This window comes from Carassius auratus, chromosome 29 (assembly GCF_003368295.1).
Source record: "Carassius auratus strain Wakin chromosome 29, ASM336829v1, whole genome shotgun sequence".
NCBI classification, from domain to species: domain Eukaryota; kingdom Metazoa; phylum Chordata; class Actinopteri; order Cypriniformes; family Cyprinidae; genus Carassius; species Carassius auratus.
In genome coordinates, this window is record NC_039271.1 from 18953497 (window position 1) to 18970125 (window position 16629).

Consider the following 16629-nt stretch of genomic DNA (forward strand, 5'->3'; position numbering starts at 1 on the left):
TCTTCTCATATTCCAGGGGCTCACTTGAACTCTTTGATCGACTTACAGGTTTTTATTCAAATCAGATACATTGTCTTTTATTGTTATCTTGAAATGCAGGTATTTTATATACTGGTTATATACTTTGTATTATTTTACTAACAGTTTGAATTGCATTTGAATACTTCAACCAATGGTATTGTATTAATCTTAGATGAGTAAAATCCACCATATATGGATTGCTTTTAAAACTATATTAATTTTGGAGTTGCATTTTCTATATTTGAAGTTGATTGTAATAATTAATAACCTGTTCGTAAGAGACGAGTTTTTGTCTTATTTTCTATATTCTTTGAATAAATTTGCATATTGAAAACTTTACACGGTCTGACCAGGATTGAAGTCTCTTTTTTGCATCAGAAGTTTACAAAAATTAGCAAGCACAAAAAGCAAAGAATTTAATACATTCTGAATTTTTTATTTTTAAATGCATGGGGGCTGGGAACTACATTATTCAACAATTTGGTGGTGATTGCCTATACAATCTGAAGTGACAACGAGGGGCAATTTGCACCAGGAGTGGCGCCCTTTTGCCTGCCAATTGCGCTTTAATATGTTTATGACTTGCAGGATCTGCATTATCACAAAAGTGAAGGGTAATTTACACGATGGATAGATCTGCGCGATTAGTCTTTTACGCGATGCAAACATCAAAAACATGCCGCTGAAGCCCGTCCCAAGCTGATTTCCGTTCGCGTTACGGGGGGAGGGGGAATACAAGAGCTAGAGCTTTTTTGAGCTAGACGTAGCTACACCATTTCTTCATTCAATGTTACACAACAAATTAGTTATTTTGCACGTTCAGGAATAAATTATTCGGTTTCATGCCTTCATCTTTGTGTACCCTCTGGTGTGCAACATCCAGGATGATGGTGTTGCTTTGGCTTTATATGCAAAGTATAAACAAACAATGAAGATTTGGGACCAGACTCTGTTTGTGTAATACTGTATAGTTCTTCCCACAGCTGTGCAGATCATCGCTGACTGAGAGGGACTGAAATACAATCCTTACTTAGTACAAGAGAAATCTAAATCTTTGGTTATGCAGATTTCCAATGTTGTTATACTTTTATTTTTGCATATACATTTATACATTATTATTCATTATGAATAAGCAATGCGTTTCCTTTAAGATATATCCCAAAACACTTACCCCTTTTTATTGTAGGTCCTTCCCTGAACTCCAGCATGCTTTGGTTATCTTTCTCAGTCTCTGGACTTTTTCACAGTTCACAGGAAGAATCCCACTTTTGCAGACAAGCCCCCAACTATTAAAATATATAGTTGAAGAAGATCAGATCCGGTTGAGCGATGGAACACAGAAGCGAATTAGCGGGTTTTTTGTTAAATGTGAGCCAAAATCATCACAATTAAAAGAACCAAAGACTCAAACTACTTCAGTCTGTGTGCACTGAATTAATTTAATACACAAGTTTCACAATTTGAGTTGAATTACTCAAATGAACTTTTCCATGACTTTATATTTTACTGAGATGCACCGGTATTACTACTACCCAACCGTCTGACATGGATTCAATTCTGCATCATAGATGTTCTTTCTAAAAGCAGATATTTGCAAGATGATATTTGAAGAATGCTAGAGCTATACTATTTCTGCTCGCAGGGTGTCAAAACCACAACTCATACCTCTATATTTATCTGACTTTACCTATTGTATTTCACAGGTCGTGCCTACGTGACCTATCTTCACCCAGCCTGTGGTGGTGGTGTGTGTGTGTGTGTGTGTGTGTGTGGGGGGGGGGGTGTATAGCAAAATTTTAATTAGTGACACAATGGATACATTTGTGTGACATTCATTCATCAGACATAAACGTGGTGATCTGAAGATGCAAGTTCTCCTGTCTATATATAACTAACCTACTAACTAACTAACCTACTCCGTTGGATTTTTATTCAAATAAACTAACATTTTATTGAAACACTTTGTTTGCTTGGGTCTCACTGTATCAGCCACTTAAAAAGTAAAATTGACACATGCTTCATTAAAGCTGTAAGTGATTCATCATTGTAATGATGTAATGTAATGTAAAAAAGTGACAAAAACTGTTAAAGGGGTATTAGTCATCTTTATTTAAGTGCAAGTTGGTCATAAAATTTGAGTGACAGGACACTGTTCTTTCTGATCCAGGAACAGTGTTTGAAACATGTGGTCATAAAACTTGGGATGATAACGACAGGCCCGCTCACAGTCTGGGCAAAAATTCACCTCCAGTATTTGAGGCTGCATCACACGCTCTCCTGAAAAGAAAAGAAAAGTATGGAACTATTACATTTATGAAGTTTAATGGATGTTATTCATTTTTGCTGGTAAGTAAACCACTCTACCACTGTAAAAAAAAAAAAAAAAAAAGGTAATTGTGAATTTTTTTCTCACAATCAAAAAAATGTCATATAAAATTCTGAGAAAAAAGTCAGAACAGCAAGATATAAACTCTTTCTGACTCTTACCCTTCACAATTCTGAGTTGACATCTTCGGAATTCTGACTTTTTTCTTTGAATTCTTAGTTTAAAAGAAATAATTCTCACTTCGTTTTTTTATATCGCTACAGAAAAAAAGACAATTGCCAGTTTTCTTTCACAATTCTGACTTTTTTTCTCTTGCAATTGTGAGTTAATACCAGATGATTAAGTCATAATTTTGAGATACAAATTTTTTTTTTTTTTTTTTACTTCTCTCCAAAACAAAAATCGAAGTAAAATGTATTCTAAGTTTCTGAATGAATGTAGCATGGCCATTAGGGAGAGTGTGATTTGAGACCATCTACAGAAAATACCTTCTGTCGTCTGGTCCCATTTGAGCATGAGGTCAATGGCGTATATGGCTCTGGAGGAGGGGTATGCACATATCCCATATGGAGCAGGGCGGCAGGAAGCTGCTTGGAAGAGCTCTGAAAACGCTTTAAAGATATCCGTCTGAAACAAACAACATTTAAAAAGACAACACATAGTGAAGCTTTTTAGATTACAGTGAGAATGCTAACCATAGATGTGTCTCTGTTTGTATGTGTACAGGTTAAGCAATAACAACAAGTGACAACTTTTGAGGTCTGGGACATGTGTAAATGGATACTTTCACATACTGGGTACTATACAGTGACACCCGACTCTAAGGAAACTTATGCAGGAGGATCATGGGTGTGCATGGTGAGATTTAGCTTAGTTTTGTTTAACCTTTAATATATATATATAAAAAAAACGATTAGGGTAATTAAAAGATTACAATTTTAAGTTTTCCTCAGCTGCTCTGGTACATCTATGATTCATCCTTAACATCTGCAAATCAGTTCATCTCTCAACAGTATTAATAGAAACAGCACAACACACTGGATTACCTACAAAAGCCTGTAACCTACTCAAAATCCTCAGTTCATCTCTCAAAACTAAGTATTTATGTCAATGAATTTATCAGTGCCATCAAAATGACACAGCAGTGGCCCTATTTTCATCAGTCCTTGGCCTTTTCTGCTTCTTCCACTTTTTTGGTTTCTCTAGTCTTCCTCCACACATCCTTCTCTTCTTTGTCCTGACGGTTGACGCTGTTGGTTTTCTTATTGTTCTTCCATTGTCAACAAATGTAACACTGTGTTGTGCTCTGACTATAATATGCTTGCCAAATTAAGCTTCATGAGATGATAAAGAACTGGTTCATCATTGGTTGATCTAATGTTTTACATTTCCTTTCATAAGTGAAATTCAAGATTCAGCTGAACAAGTCTTCAATTCAGGACATAGTGACAAAAAGTCTAATGGAAATTAATAGTGTAAGAATAAATTGTATATTCTTGCCTTCAAGATCGCAAACATAATTTTGGTTCAGGTTGGGTTATCTGAGCAGAGGAGAGCTGGTACCAGGGACCTAAGAATGAGAAACACCAGTGGTGCAGATCTTTCTAAGCTCAACTTTATTGTGCCTTGGGTGTCACTTTTATACAGCATCTTAGGATATGAGGCAATGGAAATGTCTGGAAAATAATAACTGAATAAGCATTACTGACTGTATTGTGTAATCAAATACCATGAAACAAGAGTAAGGTTCAAATCTTAGCACATCATACTTTCATCACACAATGTGACCTAATCTTTAAGAACGTTTTAGAGAACTGAAAAGTTCTAACCTTTGGTATTGTTGGGGACTAAACAAAGGGGACTAAGCTAGATGTCTTTCTGAAAATAGTAACCTTGTGATTTGCCATATAAGTGAACCAAGCAGATTATAGGAGAATATATAATGTGACGATGTTACTTTGGCTAAGTACTTTTCTAATATAAAGTGTTGTCTCCTTGTTACTAGGGGATTCTCTGTGATTGGTATGAAGTCCTACCGGACATGATTAAAGCATACTTAAGGGCATTGCCTGGAGTCTGTCTGGTTACTGCTGTGCAGCAGGTACAGTGGAAGTGATAGTGTTCAAAAGGGGGCGAGATGTCAGTAGAGGGGCGCCAGGTGTTACACACAGTTGAACTTAATTCAGGTGCATAGGGGAATTTCTACCACACAGCAAAAATGATAATATTCTAAAATATTATTACAATTTTGGTGCATCGAAATTCTGATTTCTGCCACGTGTAAACTTGCTACGTGCTCAACGCCACACAAAACTATTTGTTCCAGAGGCCTTAAAAGACCTCTGTAGCCATATCAGGGACAGAGATAGATAAGGCATGCAGCAGCTCTCAGTTCTTTATTTTTGGATAGAAAGGAGACTTATCACCAATACTTAATATCTATTTGAGACATGACTTCATTTTCGGTCACAAGACTCTTTGTTTTGAAAGGACTACAGAAGGAGGTGCAGACCCCCTCTTTTCTCAGTCTCTACCTAACTGAACTTGGGTTTCTCATCTTACTTTATCTTTTATTTCGGGCTCACTTGAATACTTTGAACTCTTACAGGTTTATTCAACTCAGATACTTTGAATTCTTAATACTTTGACTTTTGATATACAAGTATTCTTATATACTTTGTATTATTATTTTAAAATATATTTTAACAGTTTGAGTACTTTTCAAATATTATAATCATTTTTACTAATCTAAGTTGGGCAAAATCCATCATATATGGATTGCTTTTAAAACTATATTAATTTTGGAATTGTATTTTCTATATTTGAAGCTGGTTCTAATACTTAATAATGACTTTCTATATTCTTTGAATAAATTTGCATACTAAAATACCACCCACCGTCTGACCTGGATTGAAGTTTTTGCATCAAATTTAAAATAACTATTTTCCATTTTATTACATTTAATGATGCAATTTATTCCTGTAATGGTAAAGCTGAATTTTCAACAGCCATTACTCCAGTCTTCAATTTCACGTGACTCTTCAGACTTCACTCTAATATGATGATTTGGAGATCAAGAAATATTTCTTATTATGAATATTGTAAACAGCGCTGCTGCTTAATATTTTTTTGTGTTAAAAAAAAAAAACATGACACATTTAGAAAATAAACTGACAAATAAAAACGTGATACCTAAGGCGAGAAGACTTTTGAAAATCTGTACAGGAATACTGATGCTATACACAGCTGAATACTTTTTTGGAAAAGGGGAAAATTTGCTGTATGCTGTATTGTAGATGGATGGACTGAAAATTAAAGTGCATAAAGCCATACCTCAACCTGTTTCCATGGATACTGCGGATACTGGCTCTCAAACATGGGGATAAATTCATCATAGTGAATCTGTCCGGAAACAAAACCACCAGTGACTTGAGATCAACTCTACAGAGCCAAACATACAGACTGAGCAGAGTTTTTATACCTGTTTGAGCTGCACATCAGCAGCGTAGTTCATCACAGTGTAGTGCTTCTGATAGTCATCAAAGTGATCCAACGAGAAAGGTCTGGAAGGAAAGACAAGCATCTTAATGCAGAGAGGTATGCAGAGTTGCAGACATGGTATTATATGCTCGATGTAAAAGCATAGGAACAAGTTTGCTAATATGATGACAACTGCCAAGTGTTAGGTCTCAGTGTTGGAGAACAATTCTGAAAAAAAAAATTCATATATCCCAATCCCTTTATTCTTTCACAAGCTAAATTCCTTTCAGCAGTAAACTTTATTTATATAACAAAACATGGTTAGCATCAGGAAATTCATTGCTGTTATCTCCCTAACTTTAGCTGACATGGATCCCCACAGTTTAAAAAAAATGTCAACTGTGACTAAGTATTTCACTGCATGACATTGATATTGTTTGTTCAGGATAAAGGGTTTTTGGGTTAGTCTACAGGATGTAGATAAGGTTTACTTGTTTGCGAAACGCAGCCAGAAGACATCATATGCATAAAGACGCAGAGGTTCCACAGAACGCAGCATCACCATGTAGCGGATGTCAAACTTCACCATGCCCACCTCCTCTCTGAGAAACAGCACAGGGTCCTCCAAGTACTTACTCACCACCTGAGAGAGACACATACAGGTTAAGTCCTGATGCGTGTGAAGGAACATCTAATGTTATCTGATGTGAATGCTTTTGCTATTTTGCATAGACATTGTAGAAGGAAAATTCTCAGAGTATTCATATTAATAAGCGTATTTATATTTAGGTGTATTCCACTGCGTTTTCTTCTTCTGGTGTATTGTTATATGAGATACAAAACTGAAAGATCTGTTATGAGAAAATGTCACAATGATGTGCTTGTTCTTGCTTGCTGAGGAAAACAGGATAATATCAGAAAGCTGGGAGGAGGCTATGTGAAAAATGATTCATATTAAGCCTTTATCTCGCTTTTTTTTTCAACTATATTGCAAAATTAAGGAGACTGCTTGTGAAAACAATGGGCCAAATCAGAGAAGCATGCTCACTTGTCACACATTTGGCATGACTCTGCTGTACTGTTTGACCTTTTTGCAAGAATAACAATTTTAACCTGTTAACTGTCGGTCACGTTTTTGAAGATAGACATGAATGTGCATGATACAAACCTAAATTTTTATAATTCATGACTGAAAACATTTTGTAACATGATTTTGATGTACCATTTACATGGTAATGCAATGTCTGATTTTAAAATGGGTTTTGAAGGATGAATTTTGAGATTTTATGTTTTCAAGTGATATATAACTTCTGATGATTTCTAAAATGTGATAGAGAAAAAGGCAACGAGGAAGTCTTTTTTTTAAGCAAAGGTCAAAGCTCCTTTTGTAATGTAGATTTCTGAGGGTGCACTCTTGTCATAAATTCATCTATTACTTTTCCTACATAATTTTTAACAAAAAATATTGGTAAAATATATATTTGGGAGTCTTAGACCTTTCCAACGATATATAGTTTGTCAAGATTAGATTAGATTTGATTGTCTCTGACCATGTAAGATCATTAAATAGTTTTTTTCCACAACAGCATATATAGCAACAACACACTTCAGACACATACATTACCAGTCACAATAATAATGTGAAATATCAATACAATTTAAACTGTTTTCTTTTTTTAAATATATTTAAATATGCAATTTGTTCTTGTAATGTCAAAGCTGAATCATTACTCCAATCTCACATGATCCTTCAGAAATCATTCTAATATCCTGATTTGGTGGTCAAGAAACATTGTGATCAGATCTCAGCCTGACTTTCTCTCTCTCTCTCTCTCTCTGTATAAACTCAACAATCCCGGAAAGCAGGAAAACATTGACATCTGTTTTTAATACATGACTTCATGTGTAGATCTTGGAAATCAGCCTAGAAAAGAATTATCCAGTCGAGGATATCTGCTTCCAAGACACATCTGGGATGCACAATCATGATTTTTCATGGCCGATTCCTATACCGATTATTTACAAGCAAACTGGCTGATTCCAGAACCGATTACCGATTTTAATTTTTTAAGCAACAAACAAGAAAGAAGGAAAGTATGCATAAACAAGATGTTTATTTGGTATTTAATAGGCCAAACTGGCTTTTGTCTGTTGAAAACAATAATGGTAACCATCTGAAATTAACGGCAGTATCTGCACAGTAAGTAGCCTACATTCAATACAAACATAAATGGTACAGACATCAGCATTTAGCTTTTGTTTTTGAATTGTGTTGAAACTACAAACTACATAGAACTGGCCTTAAATTAAAAGATTGACTGTAACCATGTGAAATTAAAGGCAATAACTGCATAGTTCTACAATCCAAACAACACAATTAACACACATTCAATAAGATGTTTCTTAATCAACATTCATTATTTGTTTTAGTTTTTAAATTTGGTTTTAAATAATAATAATAAAAAAAGCTTTACCAGTAAGACTAAAAAAGTATGCTAAATAAATAATTCCAAAATGTTAAAATCAAATAATGTTGGTGCGAATAAAACAAGGATGCAAAGCGTTTCATTTGTCCAATTAAAAAAATAAAATAATAATAAGGTAATGATTCATATCTATATATTTTGTAGGGGAATTTACAGTTAAAACCTAAGGACCAGATGTTTGGCAATGAAGACCAAGAGTCAGAGATAATAATAATTTTACTTTAAGAAAATAGTTTGCAATTTCAACAGCAGAAGTCAGCTTCAATACTCTCGACGGAGTTCGTAGGCCGCCCCCCGTACAACTCAAAATCAACCCCAGTTATACCCTGACAGAGGATACTAAATGCGTCAATACATAAGTCAACAAAATTCTGATTGGTTCCAAAACCTAGATAAACTCTCCAAAGACGTATATTTGATACGCTGGACACTGGCAGTTGATCGTTTGACCTGGGACTGTCTGAGCTTCTCCCTGTACAGACAGATACTAACACACATACACAGAGAACTTATCTAAAATTCAAGGCTTTCTAGCAATGGCGAGTGTCTTATTACGGTTGCATACACACACATAATATGTCGACATTAATCTTGAGGAAAAGAAATACAGAGTAGAACAGGATTCTTTAATAACTCATAAGCGCACATAAGGTTACACATTTCACTCTTGCCATAACTTGATTAATAGTCAAACAAGAAATCATGTAATAATTTAATTAATATCAGTATGAAGGATATGGCAACTCGGCATTCACTCCTTCAATTTTACTTGAGCCAATGAAAAATAAATAACTATTTGCTCGATTTATGGCCGGTTAACCGGTGCATCCCTAATATAAAGTCAAGTGATGTAATGTATAATCCTTATTGGTCGAGCAATACACCACCCCCTTGGCAATGTACAAAAGCTGATACTGTAAAGAAGTTTGTGGACAGAGATTTTGTGTTCCTTTCTATTTCCACTGCCATGCGAGGGGACTGAAAAGTATCTGACGGAACAGAAAAATTAAGAAATAATATAACATTATCAATGTTAAAAACAGTGGTGCTGCTTTATAATTTTGTGGAAACTGTGACTTTTTCATAAAAACAGCATTTATTTGAAATCTTTTGTAACATTATAAATGTCTTGACGGTTATTTTGATAAATCCTTGCTGAATAATAAAGTGTTAAAGATCTGGTTTTTAGTATTGTTTACTTATCTGTCTGATGTTTTTTAATATGCTGAATGAAAAACAATTTGGAAATTGATCAGTCAACAGACTTGCATTTTCTTTTCTCCTTAAAAACTGCAGTGTATCATTATATCCACTGGTCATTTGTTTCTATTTACAATGTGTTTTTGCAGCATTGAGCATTGTGGCCAATCACAGATACATTTGTTGATTTCATTAATTGCAATGTCCAATCAGAGATGATTCAGTTACACAGAATCCAGAAACACAGCTCACAGACTCACAGCTCAAAACACCAGAGCTTTGTTCAGTGCCAAGTTCCCTCTCATTATAACAAACAAAGTGCATACACAATCTAAATAATAGATTAATTGTGAATTGTAATGCTTAATTTATTATAAGAGAATTGCGATAAACTAAGATGTGTGACAGTTTTAGTGACCAATGATCGTGTAGGCCATTTAAAAAAACAAATTTCACCTGTCCTGCTTTTCACAATTAAATAATCACTCCTCTTAGCTTTTTTTCTAATAGTAGAGTTTTGCTAGTTGGTCTGTTTTCAAAAATAAGCTTTAAGAACCATTTCCAGGAACCAAAGGGTTCCCCAGGGACATATATTTCATATGACCTGACAGTCACCTTCAACATCCCCAACACCTCCTGGTTTTCATAAACTAGTTCTACAATCGTTTAAACATATGTTAGACAAAAATATTCCAAAATGCATATACTAAATCTAAGAAGATACTTTAATAGGGAAGCATGGCAACACTGCAAAATAAGGTTTGTAAAGAGCGATGCCACTTTGATGTGAACAAAATAAGTGTAAATGACATAAGAAATACTTTAAACATGCTGTAAGAAGAGCTGTTCACTTGAAGAAATGCTTGGATGTTCTTGGCTTGGTTTAAAAGTTACTATGTATTTGACTTCTTTTGCGTTAAAAAATAGATTAATAAAAAATGTTTGTGAAAAAAAGAGTGAAGCTCATAAATGTTTCCATCTTGATAGAAATGTTACTAAAAGGGCACAAGAAAGTACAGACGAGGTGAGAAAACTAAGCACAAATAATGATGTCAAAGACCAAAATTAACATGAGAAGGTGGACACTGACAAAGGAATGAATCCAATCCAACAATTAATGTCTTGTGCTCATAAGAAACTAATCCATAATAAAGGCTTTTTATCTTTTAACCACTGGTTCTGGTCAAAGTACCATAATCCCAGTTCCTTTAGTGTTTAAAAATAGCATCAAAATCCACCAATATATTTGTTTAGAACTGTTTTGGACCGTTTTTACTTGTAAAAAGTGTTTGATATGTGCATATTACTCAACTGATTCAGACTAGATGTTTTTTTTTTTCCACTGGAGAAAGCAATATTATGGATAGAGGAAGTACCAATTTTAAGATAAAAATGTCTTAATTTAAGCGAGGTTTTTTTTTACAAACACGCAGCTTTTCACTCCACAAGATGAGGATTAGTTGTGGATTATTGTGATGTTTTTATCAGATGTTTGAACTCATTCTGACAGCACCCAAATCTGTTCCGATGAAGAATTTGTAGAAGATATTTATTAATCAAAATATGAAATAATCAAGTATAATCAATGTGAATATAGTCATGATTGTAATCTACTATTATGATTGTGTTTCTTGTAAGAAAGGAGGCCTACAGGACAGTAATCAAGTTATTCTACCAGTATGATCATATGTTTCCTGTTTGTATGGAGCACTGCAGGAGAGTAAAATGTGATTATTATAAAGAAGTAGTAGGACTGTGTATGAAATGTGTTAAACAGACCTTGAGGAAAAACAATATAAAGAGTGTTCAGACGCAACCCGACAGATACTCTGCTTCATTGCCAATGATAATGAAGTCTTGGCATCAAAAGCTCAAGACCTTGAGAGGGATTTCTCTCAGAAGTGGAAAAAACCAACACACTTTCAACAGACTTCATAAAACAGTTTTGGAAGTTGCTAGGTTATGGATCCAAGTCTAGGTCTGTAATTCTGGGTGCACAGACTCAGTGCAGGAAGTAGGATACGTGGCAGTATTGTGTGTGCAAGTATACCTTTGGGGTGCTCTCTCGCTGTCTGATTATGTAGCTGAGGTTGTTTGTGATGTGTGTGTCCAAACCGCGGGCCAGATTCCAAGGTTTGCAAATCCAGTGGTTATCCAGTCCTCTGAAATGATCATAGACAAATAAGGCTGTCAAGAATTCATCTAATAATCTAATTATTAGCACCATTTGATTTGCATTTTCTATATTTGAAGCTGATTTTAATACTTAATAATCTGTTTGCAAGAGATGATTTGTTTTCTTACTTCCTATATTCTTTGAATAAATTTGCATACTGAATAACACCACACCGTCAGGATTGAAGTCTTTTTTTTTGCATCAGTAATGAAGTAGTTACTGACCCTCTTTTAAAGTATAATTACTGCTATATTGAGTGTGTATGCAGAGTGGTCTATGAACAGTCTACAGAGTGTTGAAGCTGACTTTTGCTGAGGAAAGTATGCAAACTATTTCCTTCAGTAAATTGTCTTCAAATGACTGCAACTCTGACTCCTTGTACTAATTAGTACCTAGCTAAGCAATAAATCTCTGAAGAAGCTTGAACACAGAACGTGCATATTCATCTTGTTTTCTGAGCGAGTGGTAACTGAGAGCACAAGGGAAAAAATTATGAACTTTTCTAGATTGTGTGACAAATAATGGCTGCATGCTTTTGGTAAACTACTTTTTCATCATACTTTTTCAACCTTCAGAAAGTATGAAAACAATATGAAAACAAAGCCAAATTTTAGAAAAAAGAGCTAAAACCAAACATTTTATGCAAAATAAAAAAATTAAAGGCCAGGACATATCTGGGAAAAAAAGAGGTCCTGTCACCTTAATCATAGGGTACAAAAAATATTAGGGATAATACCGAAGCTTAGTATTCAAGATCTCGCTTTACGGTCATCTTTTAGGAAGAATGCCGTATTAATCAGACTGTTTCGTGTATTCTGTGTAAAATGTTCATTTGCTTAGCATCCAGTGATGGAAATTTCTTGGAGTGTGAAATGTCTTCTTTAAAAATTTAATAAAAACAGAAATTGTGAGAAAATAAATCCCACCTCAATCCTTACGTTTCTGAAACTCCTTTATAAAAAGTTTAAATATAAATATTATATACGAAAATGCTACATTTACTATAGTTAAGATTTTATATAACATATTATATTATCATAACTAGTAGTTATTAGAAATAGGGCAGGAAGAGAATGCAACCACCTCAGTTCACAATGGCAAAATATTACACTGGAAACTCACATACCACTGAGATCTTAACAGAAATATGAAGTACGCTGTGCATAGAGTTCCTTCCCGTTTTATATTTGATGCATATGTTGAAATACGAAATTTTGAAATGTACATTGCATGTTTAGGAAGGTTCAAAAGTACATCTAACATCATCCACAGAAGGAAGCAGAACAAATGTATGCTATAACTAGATCTGTTTTAGGATTAAGAAGTCTGTGCAATCATGTCAGTTTTTATTATAAATGTGTCCGCAATTTTTTGTTTACTGTGTTTCCATGATTCTCTTAAGTTCTCCAATAAAGTATGTTTCAACCAAGCATCTTTAACCACAGTCCATTACATAATCTTTTTTTTTTTCAGCACTATTATCAGACAGATGCTCACCTCTCCTGTCTCCTTAGGTAATGTCTGATGAACTGAGGGAGCTCAGTCTGTAGATTAAAGGTTTTGGGGAGCCATGGAGCCCCCTGACCTCCCCTGGCTCTCCGTGCCACAGATGCCAGGCAGTCTTTAGTGGTCAGCACAGTCTCACAGGGGAACTGGTTGAGTAGGACATGAGGCCGTGCCTCACTTAGTTTTCTAAGAGTAAATGAATCAGTTGAGCAAACAAAATCACTTAAGTAAAACAAGAATAATAGGACTCAAGTGTACATAAGACCACTCAAAACATGCTCACCGATAATCTCGGATATGGGAGAAGGCCCAGATTATGTCAGCTTCTTCCTCGTTTTCGGTGAACTGGAAACGTGGATGTTTCAGATGGTCTAAAACCTGCTTCATCTCAGTGTAGACCCTGAATTGTATACATAGGAAATGTGAATACCAAGTGAATACACACACACACACACACACACAGTGATTAAAAAAAGCTTAATGCACTTTCCACCTATTTCAATCATCCACTCTCAAAGGCTTGAGGTTTTGATACCACAAGGCAGACTTTATTATCAGAGATAATGATGCCGAGAGACTTGATTAGAGAGATTTTGACCAGTCTGTCTATGCAATACTCTTTTTATATAGGTTTCCATAAACAATACATATCATTCAGGCCACTTCAGCTTATTACCATTTGATTCCAGTCTATATAATCTCCTCGCGACAGAGCAATACAAATACAGTTCATCACTTCAGCACAAGATCATCACATGTTTCTCTTAATGGAGGCTCTTCGTAACTGAGCACACACAGTTGAATATACTGCTGCTCCTGTGGAAGATTTTTATTGGTCAATATGTAAACTAATCAGGCATAATCAATGTGAATCTAGCCATTTATGTATCAAGTTATTCTACTGATATAATCATGCATTTGACTGTATGTAGAGGCCTGAATGAGAATGGAATGTGCACAGAGTGCAGGGATATAATATAGGGTACAGCTGCACACCCTATTTGGACATTAAGACAAAATATATGATCAGTCCTCCTTGGTACAGACATTACCAAAAGCATATAGTAAAGTTGCATGTCCTGTTTTGACATAAGACAAAATATATTATTAGGCCTCCTCGTTTTCACTTAAAATAAATTCTACATCCTAAAAGCAAGCTGGAGACAACCATACAAGGAAAACGAGTTGATAAACAGAACCTTATATATGAAATGTATTGAACATGGGCACGCCTTCAGAAGCACTGTATAAAATAGAGAACCGACACAGATTCGACAGACTGTTCTGCAGAGCTTTCTCTGTTTTATTTTCTCTTGAAAATAAAATCTTTCTTCTGGAAACAAAACCCAGAGACTGTGTGATTCCTCAGATCCATGGCAGACGAAAATACACTACACTCCTTAAAGGGTTAGTTCATCGAAAAATCGAAATTATGCTATTAATAACTCACCCTCATGTTGTTCCAAACCCGTAAGACCTCCGTTTATCTTTGGAACACAGTTTAAGATATTTTTGATTCAGTCCGAGAGCTTTCAGTCCCTCCATTGAAACTGTGTGTACGGTCTACTGTCCATGTCCAGAAAGGTAAGAAAAACATCATCAAAGTAGTCCATGTGACATCAGAGGGTCAGTTAGAATTTTTTGAAGCATCGAAAATACATTTTGGTCCAAAAATAGCAAAAACTACAACTTTATTCATCATTGTCTTCTTTTCAGTGTCTGTTGTGAGAGAGTTCAAATCAAAGCAGTCTGAATATCCAGTTCGCAAACGAAAAATTCGATGCAACTGGATCTTTTTGAACCAGTTCACCAAATCGAACTGAATCGTTTTAAACTGTTTGCGTCTCCAATACGCATTAATTCACAAATTACTTAAGCTGTTAACTTTTTAAATGTGGTTGACACTCCCTCTGAGTTAAAACCAACCAACTAAACCACATTAAAAAAGTTAACAGCTTCAGTCATTTGTGGATTAATTTTTGGACCAAAATTTATTTTTGATGCTTCAAAAAATTCTAACTGACCCTCTGTCGTCACATGGACTACTTTGATGATGTGTTTTTTACCTTTCTGGACATAGACAGTAAATCGTACACACAGTTTCAATGGAGGGACTGAAAGCTCTCGGACTAAATCTAAAATATCTTAAACTGTGTTCCAAAGATAAACGAAGGTCCCATGGGTTTGGAATGACATGAGGGTGAGTTATTAATAACAAAATTTTGATTTTTCAATTAACTAACCCTTTAACGCTCCTTAACTGCTAAGGACTATAATATTAGGGTAAATGCACATACATACATACATACATAGCATACAGTAATAGCACACCACAATAAATAGTCTAAATTTACTGTTCATTATTTTCAACATAACATTATTACAATGATTTCTATTTCAAACAAATGTTGTTCTGTTGAACTTTCTACTCAGAGTGTTCTATTTATAATGTGTGTAACCATTTATATCCATTAACTATTCTAGCGGATATGTATACACTTTGACAAGAATATGCATGAGTATAAGCATTTTCAATCTGTTCTTTAGCCTCTAAAATTGGCAGGACAGCTTGGCTCTACCCCAGATATTCTAGCCCCAAATAGTACTTAAGCAGCAAGCATGCTTGAGTTAACCCATACGTTGCACGAACCAGATGTGACAGAGAAAGCCACCACAGAGTAAATGGTACAACCCACATAAGAGTGTGTGTTAAGCAGTAAAGATATTGTTGTGGTTAACTGAAAATAAAGTAATTATTTCATGCATCATTCTGTGCTTTAAATTTTTGGTGCCATACAGGATATCTGCTTATCCATAAGTGCTAAATCTGTGTTTCATCTAAATACTTGACAGCTTTGAAGATTTTCTTTTAAACCTTGTCAGCCTTGGAGGAGGAGGAATGTTTCTATCTAGATGGGGAACACAAACTGCTGATTTTATGACCCAAGATTTATAGATATTGATTAGGGGCTGTAAATTACTGCATTCACAGACATGTTCCAGACCCTCAATTACACCTCTAAACACCCAAACACACACTCTTACTAATACTAACCCTAAAAGAAAAGATTTAGCATTATTAGAAAGAAGGAATGATGGAAGGAATGTTTTATCCCTGAATATCTCCAGGGATGTTTTGACAGATTTGGCTCATTTTTAGGGGAAATTGTGTCCTCAACACACGTCGAAGGACATATTAATTTTGTTTCTGTTTTTTTTTGTATGAAGTGTCATTGGTGTTTGTGTTTTTGCTTTCTTTTTCTCTCTTTCTGTGTGTTTTTGCCAGATAGGCTGATGGTTAAACATCTGTGCTCATCCACAGGTGAGCGTGGTTCAAGCCCTGATTGGTGCATGTTCGGAGGACTTCAATATAAAAACTGACATCACAGAGTTTGGGGTTGTTCTGCTCTCCAAACCCAAGAGTGTGTGGAGCT

The 16629-nt window shown here is 35.1% G+C and overlaps 1 protein-coding gene across 1 annotated transcript in view; it reads right to left on the minus strand.

The window, feature by feature from the left end:
* Nucleotides 1-2088: 2088 nt before the first annotated feature.
* Nucleotides 2089-16629, minus strand: part of ttll12 (tubulin tyrosine ligase-like family, member 12) — a 30910-nt gene continuing 16369 nt past the window's right edge. Inside the window, exons 7-14 of the mRNA XM_026209999.1 lie at nucleotides 13479-13595; nucleotides 13187-13381; nucleotides 11564-11675; nucleotides 6319-6470; nucleotides 5829-5910; nucleotides 5681-5749; nucleotides 2836-2974; nucleotides 2089-2298 (exon numbers count right to left, since the gene is read on the minus strand). Of these exons, the coding sequence (XP_026065784.1) occupies nucleotides 2147-2298; nucleotides 2836-2974; nucleotides 5681-5749; nucleotides 5829-5910; nucleotides 6319-6470; nucleotides 11564-11675; nucleotides 13187-13381; nucleotides 13479-13595 (1018 nt within the window). The 3' untranslated portion in view covers nucleotides 2089-2146. The remainder of the gene's footprint in view (nucleotides 2299-2835; nucleotides 2975-5680; nucleotides 5750-5828; nucleotides 5911-6318; nucleotides 6471-11563; nucleotides 11676-13186; nucleotides 13382-13478; nucleotides 13596-16629) is intronic.